This window comes from Antechinus flavipes, chromosome 2, assembly GCF_016432865.1.
Source record: "Antechinus flavipes isolate AdamAnt ecotype Samford, QLD, Australia chromosome 2, AdamAnt_v2, whole genome shotgun sequence".
NCBI classification, from domain to species: Eukaryota; Metazoa; Chordata; class Mammalia; order Dasyuromorphia; family Dasyuridae; genus Antechinus; species Antechinus flavipes.
In genome coordinates, this window is record NC_067399.1 from 538,434,565 (window position 1) to 538,456,526 (window position 21,962).

A 21,962-nucleotide genomic window follows, 5' to 3' on the forward strand; every position below is an offset into this window, starting at 1 on the left:
GAGATACAGAGCTTAAGTTAAAATGTCTAATAAATAGACAAAAAATAACTCATTTTACTTTTTTTTTTAAGTAAAAAAATGGAAGGTTCCAGCATATACAGACAATATACAGACAATGATTCTACCACCAAAGACTAAAATCTAAACTTCAAAAGAGAAACTTGATTGGACACAAAATTAATGGAATTAATGGGAAAAGGGAAATAAAATTCAATTATGGATCAGCAAACAAAACATTCTTTGTTTATGTTTGCCTGTCTTTGGAAGAATCAGTGTTCATCTCTTAGAAATCATTAAAGCCAAAATGCTCAATTAATCCTTATTTCATATGTAAACCTTTGACAGAAACTAAGTCTTATCAGTGGACCTTTGCTTCACAAATCGAAGCAATAACGGTTTTAGAAAGCAGTCACACTCTATGAGCAGACAATTGGAGAGATTTAGTAAATCCCACTTTATAGAGCAGAGACTAATCGGAAAACACAAGCCAGTCAAATGTTTCTTATGAACTGTTGACACTATATCAATGCTGAATCAATTGGTGGCATTTACTCTGAGTGACAGAAAAGAAATAAATATTTATATCACATAACCTATATCAATGAACCTAGGCAGAAAGCTATTTCTAACCTGTCAATATTTGATTAACTTGAAGAATCATGTCTCCTTCTTTTAATGATTAATATGAATTCCTTATTAAACCTAAGTGGAGACTAGTGGAAAGGCAAATCATTATTAATGCTTGAGAGCATAAACCACCAAAATTTAAAAACAAAAAAAAAAAACAAAAAACAAACCTATGCTCAAATGTTAAAGTAATGCCAAGTGTGACTCACACATCCCACACCAATCAGAGTCAGCATTCAAGTCAGAAGAATACATACCAATCCACCCCACTGCCCATTCCTACATGACTGCATCATTACTCACTTTGGGATTATCCAACAACACTTGCTCATTCACTTCACCACGTGCTTACTCACCTGAAGGACCTATTTGGTCAATTTATAATATTCTTTTCTTTAATTAATAAAAAACTGAAAAATTAAAGGCCACATTTGAAAAATAAATAGTTAAAGAGTTTTTGTTTTTTTATTAGCGTGGCTATCATAGCCTTAAAATTTTCAATATTTTATGCCTTCAAAAAAGTTCCTTGTAGAATTTATATTGTAACAAAGATGACTGGCCTATGATTGAACATTCATAATAAACTTGTTCTTTTACTCCACAGTGGATAAAGACTGATGGTATTTTATTTTTAAAAAGAAATCTATTATAACTAGTCTGCCACTACTTGAGCAGAACACATTTCTGCCAATATTTCTACTTCAGAACAATTTTAAAATAACTGTTTTATACTATAAAGGATACAAGTGCATTTCATAAGTGAATTAAATAAATACCAGTATTTAAAAAAAAGACACTGTGTATTCTATTCCTATATTTGTTTCGAGGAAAGTTTTGTTTCAAATTAGTTATAAATGAATGTATACAAAATAGGGCCAAACGTGTGCATTATACCCAGCCAATTTCTCTGGTTGATTAAACAAATATTTTAGAATATTATCAAATTTATGAAAATAATACATAGATAACAAATGCTCTTTGTTTGCATTTAGAATATAGGAGATCGAATTTATACAGTCTGTATAACATTGAAAAATTCACTTCATCAAGCTTATTTTATTCTATACCTGCCAAAAACCTCACCAACCCTTTCTAATCATATTCAAAGGATTCTGTGCTAAAAAACAAACAACCAAGGTGTCCAGCGGCCTGCTGCTGCCGTCATCCTCTGTTAGGGGCCAGTGTCTATTAGGCCACAACGTTACAGGTGATAGTAAAGGACAAGCGTGAAGAGGCAGCTTTGTCTTCCTGACATGCTCCACTACCAGCACTCAATTCATGAAATGCCAATGAGGCTCGGAGAGGTCAGTGTGAGAAGGCACTGAATACGCATCTGGGATAATTAAGATTTCAGCCTTCGAAACATGGAGGGGAAGTGAACAGCAGTTAAGAAAATCAATAAGAGTCTTTTATTTGCAGTGACACAGATGTCTCAGTCAATAGAGCCTAATAGGCAGGCTTGATCGCAATGGACAGGTGCCTGCCTCCAAGGCTATCAAAGGGCTCCCACTATAACAAACATTAAAACTTATTTATGTTGCTATTGAAAAATCTAGTATCCTGTAGGTGGCTTAATTTACCAGTATACATTTAAAAGCATTATACTTCTTTAGATCTGTCCATCTACCTGAATCAAAAATAGGGAGAAATGACTGGCCTAAAGGTCTACCTGTCCATCAATTGCTAGTTGAGGCCATTTGACTTCAGATGGCCTCCCGGGTAGACCAAGGTTACCTTAAGCCAAGGAATCGTAAATGCCAGAAGGTCTCCTATAATTCTGTTTCCCCTAAAAAGCAAATGTTAGCTTCAAAGTAAAACGAGTAGTTCAGAATGAGATGGTATGTTTCTTTCCCTTTTCTAAAGGCCCAAGAAGAAAGTAACTGGTGACCTTTGAAAGGCAAAGGTCATCTGAACTATCTAGGGATCAACACAGTTATTTGAACTGTTTAACTTTTTTTTTCTTGAACAGAAGTGGCAATAGGGTGGATATAGTGCTTCAATCCATTGAGAGTGAAAATCCATTAGCACTATTTGAAAAATGTGTGGTAATTGCTCTGCCAATCAAATTAAACCACGTAATCCATTTATGACATAAAGATATTCTTGAATTGTACTTATAAAAACAAAATGGCTGAAAAATTGAACAACTACAAATCACTGTTATGTTTACATCTTACATGTAATGACACCTACCTGGCCATTGGCTAAAATTTTTTTCAATTCAGCAGAAGACTTCTTTAAGCTGGAAAAGCAAGATATGTTTAATGACAAGGTGATCTGACAGCATTAAGCATCACATTGAGAAAGAGTAAGCACAAAGTACCTTTACTTTAACATACAGATAAATGGGATACATTTTTTTAATAAACAATTCTATTTCTCCAATGTATTTTAAAATCATAAGCAGTGATGGTACACACAGCAAAAATTATTTATAAAGACCTTGGAAATTCATTACCATTACCTATTTGTCATTCATTAATTTGAACAAGTTAAAGCTCTGCAACAGAGCTTTATATAAAATGTAGCAAGGATATCTTAAGAGAAAATTCCAGCCTATTAGAATTTTACAAATCTATCTGTATCTATCAAGAAACTAACTCCATTATTATAGTATTTTCCAGTAAGACTTTATTATTTGCAGAGAGCTATCAATTCATAAACTAGAAAGATTATGTACTTCTACAGCAGGAGGGGGGAACATTTATAACACCATTCATGGGCCATGCAAAATTACTAACCTAAAAATTAGCCAGCTATATTTGGTCAAATATTTAATTAACTAACCCCTAATGTGATGACTAGAATTGCAGTTGCCTTGGCAGGGTCAGACCAAATGATTTCACACATCTTATATGACCCATGGGTCGGACATTCTTCACTCCAGGTCTACAGTCTTTAAGATGCTCTATGGAATCATGAATTATCATGGTGGCCAAAAGTCCAATTCTTAATTCTAGATACAGTAGGCAATGAAATTTCTTGTCGGGAAAAGATGGTAATTATAGGGTTCATATGATCAGAAGAGCAAAGATTTAGAGCAAGAAGAATCCTTAGTGATTAACTGCTCCTATACCTTCGCTTTACAGATAAGGATATTTTTCAAGATTAAACAAGTCAAAATGACAGGAGACTCAGGTCTAAACCTGGATTCTCTAGTTCCAATTCTAGTCAGCTTTGTTTGCTAGATTTTGCAGAATCATTTTCCCTAGATAGATCCCCATGCATAGATATGTCTGTGTAAATAATTTTAATGCTACTTCTAGAGTTCCCTGTGAGAAAGTTCTTCTCCTAAAAGAGATCAGAATCTTTTCTGCATCCTTTGAACTCAAAGAAGTGCCTGAGTCACTAAGCAGTTCAGTGCCCTGGCTGAGGTCATGCAGGCAGCATGTCTGAGACATAGGGCCAGAATCCAGGTCAGCTATCTAAACATTATACTGTGCTGACCAACTAAGGCACACAAGAGGGAGTGACTTTTAGCTAGTAACTAGCAATCAGAATGTGAACCTTACTGATACTTTCCTTTTATACTGTAGTGCCTCACATTAGACACTTATCTGCCAAGTTAAGGTATTATGAATGATAGAAAACTGGCTTATCCATGCAAATAAATGAGAGATTAATGAAATATACTAAGAATCCGAGATCTTCCTAACCAACAAATTCAATCTTTGTCCCCTCATTTGTCTACAGATACCAGAGAAGAGAAAATGTTAATAAATTTAAATTTTACCACCTATACCTATCATTTGGGCAGAATAGTTAATGAGTACAACAATTTCACAGAATTAGGTAAGTACACAATGGATAAAGATTCAGAACTAATAACTCATAAAACCTTACCATCAGTCACTGAATAAGAGAGATTATAACTGGTCTAGGAAAGTCCAAAGAATGTTATTATTATTTATAGTAAGAAAAGTAAAAAATATGACTGGCTTTCACAGAAGGGTTAAATTTATATAATTCAGTCAATAAAGAAATTATATATTATTAAAGGCTGATTATGTGCCTGCACTGTGCTAAACACTGGGATACAACGAAAAGCAAAGGGGAGTATGGCTTAAGGGACAGGGATAGACTGAGAAAGGCCTTCTAAAGAAGGCAGGATTTAGGTTAAAACATGAAGAGAATCCAGGGAAGCTTAGGCACAGAAATGAGGAGGGAGAGCATTCCAGGCATGAAGGGCAGTCAATGTAAAGACATGCAATTGGATGCTAAAGTGTCATATATGAGAAATAGCAAATAAATTACTATCACTAGATAATAAAGTATAAGAAGTCTACAAAGGTAGAAAGCAGCTAGATTGCAAATGGCTTTAAAGAGCAAATCAAGCACTTTACATTTGATTCTAGAGCTAAAAGGGATCCATCAGAGTTGACCAAATGGGGCAAGATATATATTTTTAGGAAAATCACTTTAGCAGTTAAATATTAAAGAGTCAAAATTATAAGCAATTAATATCTAAATTATTGTTCTATATGTGCTCCTTTATGCTTACTCAATATACAACTAATATTACACAATAATTTAATTTCTTAATAGTCATGTGCCAATTTGATGACAATAAGGAGAAAGAGATGTCTTCATACAAGCCCTTCCTTTCAATGACCAAACACACAATTGGGATTCTGTTCTCACCTATTGCTTGGAAGTGAATCTGAAACTGCTGGGCTGCTATGATGAGAGGGCCCAGCGCGTGTATTCACCTGCAGGCAAAGAAAGAATCTTTATCAGTCGTTTGTGTTCTGAGGACACGGTTCTAATTAACCTGTAATTTGCCATAAATTTCTCATTTCATGATGGAGGTTAATTAGCTTGTTGCTAGGCATGCCCATGGTTGGAGTCTATTCGGTATGTAGGTTAAGGTTCTACATTACCAGCACATTGCATAATGTTCAGATCCTTGTTACATGTTAAATGCTTAGTTAAACAGTATTAAGAGGAGAGGACAACAGGAAATAAAAAAAGGAGGGGTGGAAATTAATTGTTCAAGATCTACCACAGATGGGACAATTTAGTCACAAAAGACACATATCAAATATATCCAAAGATTAGATATACATCTTAAAGTATCATGAATCAGTGAACAGCCACTAAAAGGAACATAAGATAATATGAGCCTTTTGGACTATAGTGAAATATAAGTAATTAGTTAGAAAATGATCAAGACTCAAAAATAGCTTCTTTTTCTGTTTAAAGGTAGAAACACTGTTCTGTGAAGTAAAATTTAAAACTTAAAAAAAAAAACAAAAAAGGCACCAAATGAATATACCAAAAGGAGGATATTAATGCATTATAGTTATGAACCTAATTAATTAAATCAATTCTATATTCTGTCTCAAATTTTTAATCAGACCTAATACCTAGAATCATATTGAACATATTTACAAAGAGAAAAGGATTATGAAGATTTCACTAAAAAAAAAAAAAAAACTAGCCCATATCCAAACATATGTAGATATTAAGCATATACTACAGATGATTTTTTCCCCACCTCCCTTTAAAAAAACTGCTTGTCAGAGCTTGAGAAAGTGCAGTTTTATTTGACATTTCAATAAGTGGAACACAGCATTACAAATCCATCTAACTTTACTGAAACAATTATTGAAATTCGTACCTTCAGGCCATGTATGTTCCGTTTCCCAGGAGGCTTGCAGGCTGAAACAGTAATTGACTAAATTGTAGAACACATCAGGGCCATTTACAAATTTGCTCAAAATGAATCGTTTAAAAAGAAATGAGGGTGACACCAAAATTAGCAGAGAGAAATGATTGAAAAGTGGCTCCCTAGACCCAAAGTGGGAATTATGAACCAGGGTTTTTAACTTGCAGGAGTGAGCATTTATAAATGCAAAGAGCTTTCTGACATTACCTAATATAAATTCCAATTTCTGCTTAAAACATACCAAAATCAAGTTAACTGAGCTAACATGATTAGATTCCTTTCATAACTCAAATTTCTATAATATTTTTTCACTCTCTTACATTTAATTTCCCCTATCATTTAAAGTATCTTAAAAATAAATGTCTCTTTCTTTAAACATGATCTGGTTGTTTTTTTTAAACTTCTTTCAAAAATACTGTTGCAAGTTACAAGGAGTATTATTCAAGGTTAGGGATCAGTTTATATAACTGGGTTATATTAAAGCACAAAAATACCAAACTCATTACATCATGTTGTTTATAAATATTGACATATACTAATATTTAGATCTGAAGATGGAGTACCAGGGGAGAAATGTAATTTCTTTACATTCTCTTTTCCAAGTTAGCACTTTTCCTATTCAGCAAATCCTTTTCTATCAAATGTTAAAAATACAAAAAAGCTCTTGGCTACATGTTATGAATTGTTTTCATTTGAAAACTATAGTGCCCTACAAATTGTATATTAAGGGGCTGTCAATTTTGATTGATTGTTTTAAGAAGGATAACCTTGATTTTTCTTCTCTTAGATGCAGACGTATTTTACTTTTGTTTTGACAGTGAGAAAGAGCTATTTATTAATCAGTAGTTATGAATAACAATTACTAAATATATCAGGGTTTTTTTTTTTCATTTAATTTCACCTATTTCCAGTACATTTGAATGTCCCAGTTTATTCTTTCAGCAGTTTGATAGTCTGATAAATATTTTTTGTAAATGTTTCTTAAAAGAAACCTGCAAATCACATCCATTTAAGAAAGAATATTTTTCTTGAATAAATTATAATCTGGGTTTCAAATATACTTTTCTTTAAGATGTAAATAAACCTTTTGAACAAAACAGTGGACACATATACTTGATGTCAGGTTCTTGATAGCCCGCATCAATAGCTGCTAAAGGACACTAAATATATGTCCACTGAAGTATTTCATATGTAAATGATACTTTTAATAAGTTCTTCATTGTGAATAATGAACAGACTTTAAACTTTATCTCCAATTACTGGATTTTCATGTGTGCTCATATGGCTTCTTAAACTATTATGATCAAGAATTTAAAAGCTATGCAAAAAAATTAATTCCTTAAAATCCAAAAGTCACAGCAATCTGGTATTTTTGGACTGATCTACAATTTCTTCCACATAAGAAACTCTCAGTCAGGGATTCCCTCAAGTACTACAGATGACCAACTGCTCTGTACCTGATGTTCTTAGCCTATAATCATCAGATGCAGAACTTATGCTGATAACAACAACAATCCCTCTCATAATCACAGAAACTCAAGTTATTAAAAATTTAATAAGTTTTTATACTTGTTTATAATTAAAACTACATTTTAATTGTAAAAAGGACTCATAAATTTCAAATCACTATTCAAATATTCAAAGAAGCTATGTATATTAGAGAATAAAATTTATATGAAAGTGGTGAAATTGAATGATTTTTTTCTTTCTCCCTATTAGGTCAAAGGCTTTAAGACATGTTTGAACCTAAATTTTGCACATTTCCAAATCCTACATCTCACTTATAATTAAAGAGCAACAAATTATTAAAAACTGCTAGAAATGTATGCATACAAAATCAAAAGAATTTTAGTAACAAGAAGACCTCACCTCCCACAGTCTGAGTATTAAAGATGACACAAGATAATCAGAGAGCTCATGACATAGGAGAAGATCTTGGATTTGAAATCAGACAAATAAGCTCAATATCAGCTCTGCATATTTACCGGCTAAGTCACTTTAGAAAAGTCATTCAATTTAAGCCTTAGTTTCCTCATGTGGAAAATGGACTAGATGAAGCCTAAGGTCCTTTTCAGCTTTGATATAGTATGATTATATGAGGTAATATAAAATTAATGAATATACACTAGCTCTGACATTGACAATTTCTAGTACTTTGGAATAGCTTTCCCCACTCTATAGCAATTGTTTTTGTTAATGCTCCCAATTCTTCTGACCTTAAATATTTTAATTTTTATATCCTTCAAAATATGAGAACAATAATATAGAAAACCTTAAAGTATGAGATAAATATCAAGTATCAATAAAATACTGATATTATCATTAACAAACTAATAATTTTAAAATAGTCTAGTAAAAAAAAAATTTCCAGAGTTGCTCAGAGGGTGTATAAGATAATTTTTTCAGTTACTTTCCATCTCTACAGCTGTGTATATCTATATTTAAGAATACCAAAAAACTTTTTGGGCAGCATGACTATAATAAACTAACTGAGGCCTTAAAGAAATTAAACTGAACTTGGAAAGTTTTAAGTATAAAATAAAAAATAAGACCACCAAAATAGAGGAAATTTTTGAAATTTCCTTTTCTCCCCCTGGAGTCATGATGTTATGGATATAGAGCAATGTCGGGTAAGAAAACTCCCTATATCAATACAAATTTGCAAATGCTCATTAGTTTGCAGTTTTATTGTAGGATATGATAGGATAAAGTGACATGTCCAGGATCACATAGCAAATATGGATTAGAAGCAGTACTTAAATTAATTCTTTATAATACTGTAAAAATAATGTTTGTTACATTATAACTACCATATTGATAATCTTGGAAAGGAATTGATAGAAATTTTTAAGATGGAAAAAAAAACTGGTCTTCTGAAAGACTAAAATTTCAGTGTTGTTATGATTCCCAAACCTCTGTACATAATAAATCAGCAAACTTTCTTTTAAGATCTTGTTAGTATGAATAAGATTTCTATTGGTTAATTGTCCTCTTCAAACTTCAGTCACGAATATTTTAACTAGAAAACTCATTCTATGATTATTTGTACAAAAGCAAATTAATAAGGATGAGTTAAATTTTTCAATATTTTAATTGATTTAGTGCTGAAAGATGTACTTAAAGAATTGTAATTTATCAGTATCATTAATTATGAAACACTGATTCCTAGACAGGTAATAAATAAATTGGAAAGTATTAATGGATTAAACTCTTCCTTTTCAACATTATCCAAATATGGAAAGGGTCCACGTTTCAAATATTCACATCTGGTAAAAGAACAACACTATCTAATACAGAAGCAAAAAGACAACTTAGTTCCATGCATCACCTTCTGCCTCTACATAATTTTTAAAAGGTTAACTACTAAACAACTGTGCATGTGAACTTCCCATTGTTTATAGAGACGTTTCTCCAAATTAACAAACCAAACTACTGAAAGTTCTACCAATTTTTCCTCCCTTAAAAACTGTTAGCTAATTTTATTTCCCCACTGACTGAAAATATTCTACTCAATAACAGCACTCACTGGCCATCATCATGAGTCACAATTTACAAATAACTAGAATTAAAGTTATTTATTTGCCTTGGATTGGAAAACGTGAAAATCCCAAAGAGTTCTCTAAGCATATATAAATGTGCACTTTGAAAACAAAATACAATCTAGTTAGTTTAATTTACTCTAGTAAATTAGATATTTTATCTGCCATAACTATAATATAGTCTGCAATCCCCACGATAATGAATACTTCTTTTGTTTTTTCGAATTAAAGCGCTAAACATCATGTTATGTGCATTTAAACCTTTGGAAAACATAACTGTTGATGAAACAGTTTACTGAAATAATCATTGTTGATTAGAATCTGTTAAACATTACCTCTTGGAAATATCTGCAGAGGCTCTATTAACTGTCCATTTACTTGCTGTTCCATTACTGTGGAATAATACTGCAAAGAGATTACAGAAAGAGATTACTCAGTAATGCATGAATACTGGAATGGACACTCATGGGTTGTTTAATTCATAGTACTTTTTTTTTAATTGCTGATATACATATCAGCCTTGAGAATACTTTCCCCCTATTTGAACATCAAAATGACTATAGTAAATGCATAGGCCTAAAAGTTTAGTACAGTATAATCCCCCAGATACAAACGACACTGATTTTAAAAAGTAAAAATGTTGATTAAAACTTTATATTGGTATATAATCTCTTAAAGTATTTTAAAATATCACTTATTAAATAGAACATAAATGGATTTTAATATTAAACTATTGTACTGCCTCTATCCCGCACAACTCCTGGCCCAATTTAGTAAATAAAGATATAAATGTTTCAGATTTGATTTTGATGCACATGCCAGCTAAGGAAACAAATATTGTGTGTGTGTGTGTGTGTGTGTGTGTGTGTGTGTGTGTGTTCAATGAAAATATAATCAAGTCTAAATCATAAAGCCTGTTACATTAATGCGTACTGTGAGAGGTTCCAAAAGAAGATGGAATTAAAGCAATAAAGGATTACTGCCAAGTTCCAAGCAAGTTCAAACCCATCACAAAACAAAGAAGCCTTTATCCTTATAGACATTTTGTTATAGACCACTTTCAATGCACATTACACTTGTAACAATGAAGAAACTTAGGAAGTGAAAATACTTTCAGGAATCTTCACAGGGATAATATTATTTTATTAATCATCATAATTAAATTTTGGGGTTAAGTAAATATTAGTTTTTACTAGCTTATTCCTCTTATTTTGGCAATTATGGGTCCTAGGCTGAATTGTTAAAATCTAAGTGAACACCACACTTGGACATGGCTTTTGTTCCTTCACTCCTACTAACAGATGACTAAACATGTTCTTGATAGAAAAATAAAAACAAAAACTGCTGATGAAATAATCTTGGAGGGTACCTTCTAAAGGCACTCTTCTTAAGAGATAAATGATTACCATTTAGTTGCAACATTTGGGGAATATCCCCTATCTGATCCTTTGCTGATTTCCTAAAAAGTTTCTCACTACATATAATTTTATAGTACTTTTCTGCACAGTTTCATTCTTAAATAATAATTATTATATACACTGGAATTATTGAATCAAGTGAATTTTGTAAAGAAATACAAGGGATCATAAAATTCTGCATTATCTTGGGAAATCACAAGTAACATATGAAAAGTCTCTTCACCCTTATAAAAAATAAAGTGAAGGTAGATTTCTGATAGCTAAGGGGCTACAAAAATGTGCCTTGCTCTCCAGAGGCTTCAAACTGTAAAAGAGATCGGTTCTCTCATTCCATGACCCTAAAGACTTATATACATACAGTTTAAATGTGCAGTACATCCTCCCTGGAATATATACTAAGGCAAATGTTTTTCAGGAGACTATATTCCTTAAAACCACAGAAATACAGCATTTGCCATTACTCAAACAGTGATGACAAGTAAATGAAATATCAATCATGTAAGCTGTCAACCTTTTGGGACAGCAATAACTGTTAACAAGTAGTCTGGAAAAATTGTCCGAAAATGACTTGTCCTCGGCACTTGAGTGTTTGAGGTTTCCATGGAAAATTAAGATGCCAGTGGCTATTTGGAACATTGCTCAGGTATTCTTTTTAATGGAAAATTTGCCACTTATTGATCCACAGCATGTACCCCTTGCTTCTGGAAAGCTGCAAGCAACTTTCCAATCAGTGGCTGTCAAAAAAATTACTGCCTTTTTATACTGATACAAGACAACAGCAGCAGTGCTGCTCTCCCATACTTAATGCTTTTCTTTAATTAACTGCTATGTACAATAGGTAAGTAATTTCAGTTGCCATTTCAACACATTTCTAGAAACCAAAGCAAACAAAATCTTCTTATGTCTTAATATAACAAATTAATTATAGAGGTGTCTGAAAATGGTGCTTGGGGTCAAGTTTGAAAACATATACCCTTAAATGTAAAGGGTGAGAACAGGTGCAATGCATTTTTTCCTACTATAAAACCTTGCATGCATGAAATTGGCCTGTTTTCTTGTTTGATTTCTGTACCTCACAAATAAATAAAAATTCTGTCTTTTCACTTTAGAGCTTTGGCATATAATTGATAAAATTTGACTATTGGTATTACTGCAAAATTTCTGGAAATTTACATTTCTTTTTATACGGGTAACTAGTCTCACAATTATCATTAATGGTGTTAAATGGCTAATTTACTAATTTTTCTAAAGGAATTTCTTTTTTTTTACTGAACACCTTCAAATGTGAAATAGATATTCTTCCAGTAAAATCTTGTATTGGGGGGATTCCCAATTAAGACCAAAGGGGAGAGAAGTTTTACATGTCTGAATAAAATAAACTAAATGATGAAGCTTTGTCATAAACAAGGTCTCCCAAACTAAATGTTTAGCACTGGCATATTCTTAATACCATTTTAAATTCTAGGCTAGAATGACTTTTATGAAGAAGGGTGAGTCAATTTCTGAATTGCCATAAAACTAAGTAGAGTTCCCAGGAACTCAGGCACTAACTGTGCCTCTTCTATATCAAAAAGTGCCAAAACCCCCTGAAAAAGGTACCCTACCCTTTCTTCTCTGTCCTCAAGCCAACATCTTCTTTGTGTTCTCTTCTTCTTTCCAAAATTTACATTTTCTCCTATCTTCCATTTTGAAGACAGGAAGAATAATTCCAAATACTAAATTACTAGGCTTGAAAAGTACTTCAAAAGGGAAAGGGACCTGTATGTGCCAAAATGTTTGTAGCAGCCCTGTTTGTAGTGGCTAGAAACTGGAAATTGAATGGACACCCATCAATTGGAGAATGGCTGGGTAAATTGTGGTATATGAATGTTATGGAATATTACTGTTCTGTAAGAAATGACCAGCAGGATGGATACAGAGAGGCTTGGAGAGACTTACATGAACTGATGCTAAGTGAAATGAGCAGAACCAGGAGATCATTATACACTTCAACAACGATACCGTATGAGGATGTATTCTGATGGAAGTGGATTTCTTTGACAAAGAGACCTAACTCCGTTTCAATTGATAAATGGTGGACAGAAGCAGCTACACCCAAAGAAAGAACACTGGGAAATGAATGCAAGCTATTTGCATTTTTGTTTTTCTTCCCGGGTTATTTTTATCTTCTGAATCCAATTCTCCCTGTGCAACAAGAGAACTGTTCGGTTCTGCAAACATATATTGTATCTAGGATATACTGCAACGTATTTAACATATATAGGACTGCTTGCCATCTAGGGAAGGGGGTGGAGGGAGGTAGGGGAAAAATCAGAACAGAAGCGAGTGCAAGGGATAATGTTGTAAAAAAATTACCCTGGCATGGGTTCTGTCAATAAAAAGTAATATATATTAAAAAAAAAAAAAAAAAAAAAAAAAAAAGTACTTCAAAAAAGGTAGCCTCATGCTACCAAGATACTCACATCAGCTAGAAACACCAAAGTAATATTAGCAGTCACTAACTGGATCCATAGTATTATATATCTATAATCCTATGTGAACACCTGTAATCCTGTATGAGTCCAGGGCATCACGTGTGTGTGTGTGTGTGTGTGTGTGTGTGTGTGTGTATAAATTTAAATAAGTCTTATTTTATCTACCTGCCAACATTTTTCTAGCATTTACTCATACAAAATTACTAGTACAAAAATGCTTCCTTAAATCAAAGTTAATATTAACAGTTATAAATTTGTTTCCTGGTGTTTTCTTTCTCATACAGTAACTGAGGCAATAATCAATAAGCTAATTAAGTAAAAATTAATCAGTTTTGTATTGGTTAATAGAGTCTCCTGGATGAGCTATTTTCAGTATCCCTCTGAGATGCTCTTTAAAAATTCTTAAACAATTTTAATAAGGATGTGACACAAAGTTTAGTAGTTATCCAAAATCTAATTAATTTAAGACTCAGGACCACATTCAGCAAGGGGATAAGAAGTACATGTTTTCTGTGGGTATGTTTTATTTTGAGAGTTATCTAACAGTTTCCTATTTATAATCAACTTAATTTAAATTCTAATAGCAAATTCAATCAATGATTACAGTGGTTTTTTTTTTCCTTCTTGGAAAACTGGAAAAAATTAACAAGGATGTTACAACACTAAAAGTACAATTTTTTTCCTAATGAAGAATAAGAAGCATAAAAACTAAAAACCACAACAAAACCAACTACAACACTATCCAAATAACCAGATTAAGAAAGTATTTAACCTAATTTTATAAGTATTTAACAAATGAAAAATACTTTCTACAAGGTAATTGTTCTGGAAGAAAAATTCTATAGGAATACTTTTATTGAACCATGGTATATCTATAATGGAGACATCTAACTTGGAACAAAAACACAAGCAGAAATATCCTAACCTATCTATCTATCAGCCAATATCATCCATCTCATAAGATATTACACTAAATGAGTGTTCTTGAGTGAATTTCTGAGAGGATATAATAAGTGTGTTTCATTTTCCCTTTCACCAGCAGTTTTTCCAGACACCAGTTTTCTCAGTACCTGTTTCTTATATTAAAAAAAGAACAATAATGTTTCCCACCTGCCATGTAAAAACAAGTAACATTTCTTCTCAAATCAGTACTTCAGAATACAAGTACCACACTTGGAGAGATCTAAGATCTCATCAATGTTGATATTCTTTAGTGATGAAGAATGCCAGCCATCTGTGCTACACAACCTGTGTCTTGCTGTCCTTCCTTACATCCACAAGGGAGTGAGATGCTTCCCAAGATGCTTAGAAGGGAGAGGCAACGGGTGGGTCTTCCTGGAGAATATTGGGGTATATGCTGCTTATTCGCTCACTCTCCCTGTGACAGACCCATTTCCTTTTCTAGTCATACATTTGTCTGATGATATTCTATAGTGAATATGCAAGTCCTCATCTATAACATGCCTGCTCATGCCAACCATGTCTTTCCAAATTATACAAGAAAATAAGTATTCATAATTCACATTCTCACCTCATTTGAGTTCAAAATCCTCAGTCCCAGGACAGAAAAGAGTGTTTGTAATCACTCACAGACCAGAGTACGGCCAGGAGAGTAGTAAATACATCTCTCCTTAGGTCATACCATCTGAGAAGGACTAAAAACTTACAGGTCCCTAGCAGTATCTCTGAAAACAGCTGCACAAAATCCTGAAGTTTGGGACAGTGCACTCTCACCTTGGCAGTAGAATCTTTTTTAAACAAAGAATTAAAAAATCAAGTAATAGTCTGGGAAAATGAACAAATAACAGAAAAAGATTCTGATCACAGAAAGTTGCTATGATGATAAGGAAGATCAAAATGCACACTCAGAAGATAATAAAGTCAAAAGCTCCTATATCCAAAACCTTCAAGAAAATATGAATTGGTCTAAGGTCATGGAAGAGCTCAAAAAAGATTTTGAAAATCAAATTAGAGAAGTAGAAGAAAAATTGGGCAAAAAATGAGAGCAATGCCAGAAAATCATGAAAAACAAGTCTCCTTTGGTAAAGGAGACACATAAAAAATATAGAAATAACACTTTAAAAAACAAACTAGACAAAATGGCAAAGGACAAACAAAAGCAGATGAGGAAAAAGAATGCCTAAAAAAGCAGAACTGACTAAATGAGGGGGGAAAAAAAAAAACACTAAAGAGAACTATTTGAAAAGTAGAATTGGATAAATGGAAAAAGTAGTACAAAAGCTCACAAGAAAATAATTCCTTAAAAATGAGAATTGAGCAAATGGAAGCTACTGACTTTAGAAGAAATCAAGAAACAATAAAATAAAACCAAAGAATGAAAAAACTAGAATACAATGTATAATATCTCATTGGAAAAATAACTGACCTGGAAAACAGATCCAAGAGAGATAATTTAAGAAATATTAAACAATCTGAAAACCATGATTAAAAAAGGAGCCTAGATATTATCTTTCAAAAAATTGTCAAGGAAAACTGCTCTGATATTCTAGAATCAGAAAGAAGGTTCTAAAAAAGGGAAATTGAAAGAATCCACCAATCATCTCCTGAAAGAAATCCCCAGATGAAAACTTCTAAGAACATTATAGCTAAATTCCAGAGTTTCCAGATCAAGGAAAAAATATTGCAAGCACCCAGAAAGAAACAATTCAAGTATGGTGAAGACACAGTCAGAACAATATAAAATTTCACAGCCTTTACATTAAAGGATTAGAGGGCTGGGAATATGATATTCTAGAGGACAAAGGAGCTAGGATTACAACCAAAAATCACCTATTCAGCCAAATTTGAATATAAACCAATTCAGGAAATTGACATTCAAAGAAATAGAGGATTTTCAAGCATTATTGATTAAAAGATCAGAGTAAAAGAAAATGTAACTTTGAAAAACAAGACTCTAGAGAAGCATAAAAAGGTAAATAAGAAAGGGCAATCATAAGGAAATTAATAAGGTTAAACTGTTCAAATTTCTATATGGAAAGATGTTACCTGTAACTCAAATTTTCTCATTTTTAAAGCAGTTAGAAGGAGAATACATAGAGGGCATAGGTGATAGTTGAATGTGAAGGGATGATATCTAAAATAATAAAATTAAGGGGTAAGAGAGGAATACACTGGAACAAAGGGAAATAGAGAATTATCACGCATAAAAGAGGCAAGAAAAAGCTTTTTTAATGGAGAGGGAAAAGAGGAGCTTAGGGGTGTAAATAAATGTTACTTTCATCAGAATTGGTTCAAAGAGGAATAACACACATACTCACCTGGGTATAGAAATCTATCTTACTCTACAGGATAACAGGAAGGGAAGGGGAAAGAGGGGGTGAGGGAGGTGACAGAAAGGAGGGCAGACTTGAGAGGACAGTCAAAAGCAAAACACTTTTTAAAAAGAGAGACTAGAATAAACTGGGGTGTGGGGGGAAGGAGGAAGAATAGTTAGTGGAATTGTGAAATAAAATCTGAAACAAGTTTATCTCATAAAGACCTCATTTCTTAAATATATAATGAACTAAATCAAATTTTAAAAAATCAAAGCCATTGCCCAAATGATAAATGATTAAAAGATAAGAGCTGTTTTCAGATGAGGTGGCTCTCTATAGCTACTGGAGAAATGCAAATAAAACAAAAAGGAAAAGGATCTATATTAAAAAAAAAAAAAAAAGGAAAATGATCTATATTTAAAATATAAGTAGCTCTATTCTGGGGGCAAAACATTTAAAATTGAAGGGATGAGTACCAATTAGGGAATGGTTAATAAATTGTGATATGTAACTTTGATGGAATATTCTTGTGCTAAAAGAAATGCTAAATAGGATACCCTCAAAAAAATACAAAAATACTTGCATGAGCTGATGCAAAGGGAAACGTCCTGTGTACAAGGTAACAGCAATATTATAAAATGATCAATTGTGAATGACATAACTATTCTCAGCAATAAAATGATCCAAGACAACTCTGAAGGAGTTATGATGAAAAATAGTACCCAAATTTTGATTACATTAATTAATTTACCCAAACAAAACTAATGCAGTCACAATTAAAAGGAAGCAGAAAGCTGAGGAGGAAAAAAAAAATTACAGCCAATGTTTCTGAGAATAGAATCAAATTTTTAAGAATACCACTCATTCTCTAATATCTAAATGGTTAAAATGTATGAACTGACACAATTTTCAAATGAAAGTCACTTCTAATCATTTGAAAAAATGTTCCAGATCATAACTGATTAGAGAAATACAAAATTAAAACATCTATGAGATTAATATTACACTTCTCGGATTAGTATCACACTTCTCAGATTGGCTAAGATGACAGGAAAAGATAATGATAAATGTTGGAGGGGATGCGGGAAAACTGGGACATTGATACATTGTTGGTGGAGTTGTGATCCAACCATTCTGGAGAGCAATATAGAACTTTGGCGAAAGGGCTATCAAACTGTGTATATCTTTTGATCCAACATTATCACTACTGGGTCTACATCCCAAGAAAATCATAAAAGAGGGGAAAGGATACACATGTGCAAAAATGTTTATAAAAACTCTTTTTGTGGCAGTTGAATGGATGCCTGTCAATTAGGGAATGTTTGGATAAGTTATGGTATGTGAAGGTAATGGATTACTTTCTATAAGAAATAATGAATAGGCTGATTTCAGAAAAGCCTGGAAAGACTTACATGAACTGATGTTGAGTGAAGTGAGTACAACCAAGAGAACACTGCACAAAGTAACAACAAGGTTATATGATGATTAACTGGGATAAGACTTAGTTATTCTCAACAATGCAGTGAATTAAGGTAATTCCAATAAATTTGGGATGGAAAATGCCTCCACATCCATAGAGAAAACTACAGAGACTGAATATAAGATCAAAGCGTGGTATTTTCATTGTATGTTGTGGTTTATTTCTTTCTCTTTTTTTTTTTTTTTTTTTTGGGGGGGGGGCGCCTTTTGATCTGATTCTTTCTTACACAACACGACAAATATGGAAATACATTTAAAAGATTTGCACATATTTAACTTATCTATCTTGGGGATGGTAAGGTATGGGAGGAAGAAAGAAAAATTTGAAACACAAAAATTTTACAAAAATGAATATTAAAAACTATCTTTACATGTATTTGGAAAATTAGAATATTACTGAAAATTTAGATGAACTTTGTTATTATTTTTCTAGCTCTGTGAAATAATTTCTTGGGAGTTTGTATGGCACTGAATAAGTAGATAAATTTAGGTAGAATTGTCATTTTTATTTTATTAGTTCATCCTATCCATGAACACTTGATATTCTTCCAAGTGATTAGATCTGACTTTATTTGTGTGGAAAGTGTTTTATAATTAACTGTTGAAAATTTTTCAAAAAGAAAAGAAAAAGAAAAATGCTATCTATATCCAGAGAATGAACTGATGGTGTCTGATTGAGGTATACTTTTTTTAAACTTTATTTTTCTTGAGGATATTTTTGGTCTACGTTCTCCTTCATAACATAACTACTATGAAAATGTTTTGCATACACATGCAAAACTACACACATGTGTAACCTATATTGAATTGTATACATTCTAAATGAGACAGGTGGGAAGGGAGAAAGGCAAAGAATGTGGAACTCAAAGTTTTAAAAACAAATGTTAAAAATTGTTTTTACATGTAACATGGGAAAAATAAAATACTCCATTAAGAACTGTTGTTCTATATGATTCCTTTTAACTCTAGATTTCTATGACTATGGCTCTATGACGTCATGATTATATTTCTTATTTAGAATTTTTGTTAGCTTTTGAATTATAAAAGAATTCTAATTTTAGAATTAGAAATCTTTAGAAAGATTTTTTAGAAGGTTTCTGATGAAAATGAGTGTACGCTAGATAATCAATTCAATAGAATTTCATTAATATAGTTTTAAAATTTTAAAACCTTTTAAAAAGACATAAAAAAAAAAAGATAAATTGCAGCATAATTTTCTGATAGCAAAAGTTGTAGCAACACCAGAGAAAACATATAGCCTGGGAGAACTCTTGGTATGAATGATATAATGTGATTTATATTCCAGAATGCCACCCAGTTGATTTTTATATTTTATAAGATACTACGGATATATTTTTAGTAGAAGAAAGAAAAGAAAAAATTTTAGGAAATATTAAGAAAAATTAAACAGTGGTACATGGGAAAAATTTTAAATCTATCTACTCCTGCAGCAAAGGGAAATGAATTTATAATCACTGAGAAATGATTTAAGCTATTAATTCATTAATTCATTTTATGGTTTTATTCTATTAAATACTTATATTTTGTAACTGGACCCAAAACGCATCTCCCACACATTCTTTTATGTGGCTTTTTTTTACTGTTTCCACAAACACATACACAAAGCACAACCTGATTATGGTTTTCCATTCTGTGCAAGTAAATCAAAGAACTTTAGCTTCAATTGCTGGGCAACTATTTCTAATGTTGAACCTAACTCTCAAAAAAGAAAAATAGGTTCCATATAAATTTTTTTAACTGTCTAACAATGAGAACCATCTAAGAGTAGAATAATCTTCTTTGGATGGTAATGGGCTCCTCTCCACTTGAGGTTTTTAAATGAAGGCTAAATAATCATGTTATTGAAGATGTAGAAAAAGGAATTATTGTTGGGTTTCAAATTGGCTTAGGGGAATTCAGAGATCCTTCATAATTGTAATCTGTGATTCTCAATTTCAAATCTTTAAATACTACAGTATTGTATAATCTGTAATTAAATAACATTCCCAGAAGAATATTGGTGTGTGTGTGTTTTGTTTTTTTTTAAGGGCACTTGTTTCAGGGAGAACTTTAGGATCAACAAAAGAACAGCATAGTTTCTCTAAAGCAACTGCACCTACTCATTTGTTGCTGTTTCATTTTAGGCCCAGCAGCCCACTGCAATGCCTATCTAAGGCATTATATCTAATATCTAATATATATTATGTAATAATAGATATTATTATATATAAATATATAATATCTAATATCTCATAATATATAATATATAATATATCTAATAATATATCTAATATATCTATCTAAGATATATGTACTAATAGAGGAGCTCTATGATTTGACCATGCACCTGTATATCATATTTTGGACAAAAAACATTCTTTTTGTTTTTGTTTCCCCTTCCTATCTCGTCTTTGAAGATAAATTAGGAACACTAAGAGAAACTAGAAGAATAAAAAAAAAACTAGAAATGTCACAAAAACACTATCACCAGTGCAATATGTCCTATCCAAAAGACTATGATACTAAAATGGCTAGTTTGCTTCATGGATAGTAAAAAATTTAACTGATTTGTCCAGGAAAAATAGCATATTTTTCAAGCAACCTTATTAATACAATAATACACATAAAACATAAGAAGCTAATTATAATAGAAAGTATATTATCTACTTTCTGGAAGAAAGGTGTTTTGTAGAGCCAATAAAGAATTATAAAAAATATTATTATTAGTTCTATATTTCCAGCATATTGACACAAGAAAAACAAACTTATTTTACTAATTTCCCCAACATTTATTGACTTCCCCAATAAACCAGCTTAAATTTGTCTTTAATCTAACCTAAAAGACAACAGAATTGGTACAATATTTCAAGTTATAAAGAAAAAATAAATTTTTTTACTCACTTCCTCTCCCAAGGATAAAATTTTTAAATTCCTTCTTTGCCAATAATGCAAACCTACCCCATTATATGTAGCTCAGTCAGTAATTACAGCAATAATCAATAAACTAACCAACTATTTGTAGTCCATAGTTAATTTATTAGATTTCCTTTTGAAGAAGCCAACAACTATAACACTGAAAGATGCCTACAAATTCAATTACAATACTACTTTATTGTGCCATCCCTTATACCGCCCTTCAATTAACTCTTATATCTTTCAGTAACAGGATTTTCTTTGCTGAATTATATTACTGTGAAGCACACAACTGCCGCAGCAGATCAAAAAACAGAAAACAAACAAACAAAAAAAAACCAACCACAGGAAACCAACCAGCCTCAATGGTAAATTCATGCTTACATTTGCATACCTCTCCATAAAACTGCCTCACAATTTCACTGGGCTGTTCCTGAGAGGTGGGGCTTTCTCTCCTGCTAACATTTAAATACTTTCTTCCATTGTGGAACAATGATCCACAAGATAATCACAGACTAACTAATGGTCATAAGAAAGGAAATCAGGACAAAAAGTATTCTCATGAAAAG

At 32.1% G+C, this 21,962-nt stretch overlaps 1 protein-coding gene across 7 annotated transcripts in view; it reads right to left on the reverse strand.

The window, feature by feature from the left end:
- The window catches only part of MAP2K5 (mitogen-activated protein kinase kinase 5), a 317,449-nt gene that overhangs the window by 243,169 nt on the left and 52,318 nt on the right, over positions 1–21,962 (reverse strand). For all 7 annotated transcript variants that reach the window (XM_051980795.1, XM_051980794.1, XM_051980793.1 and 4 more), the window contains exons 4-7: positions 10,170–10,239; positions 6,248–6,288; positions 5,269–5,336; positions 2,821–2,869 (exon numbers count right to left, since the gene is read on the reverse strand). In XM_051980795.1, coding sequence (XP_051836755.1) covers positions 2,821–2,869; positions 5,269–5,336; positions 6,248–6,288; positions 10,170–10,239 — 228 coding nt within the window. The remainder of the gene's footprint in view (positions 1–2,820; positions 2,870–5,268; positions 5,337–6,247; positions 6,289–10,169; positions 10,240–21,962) is intronic.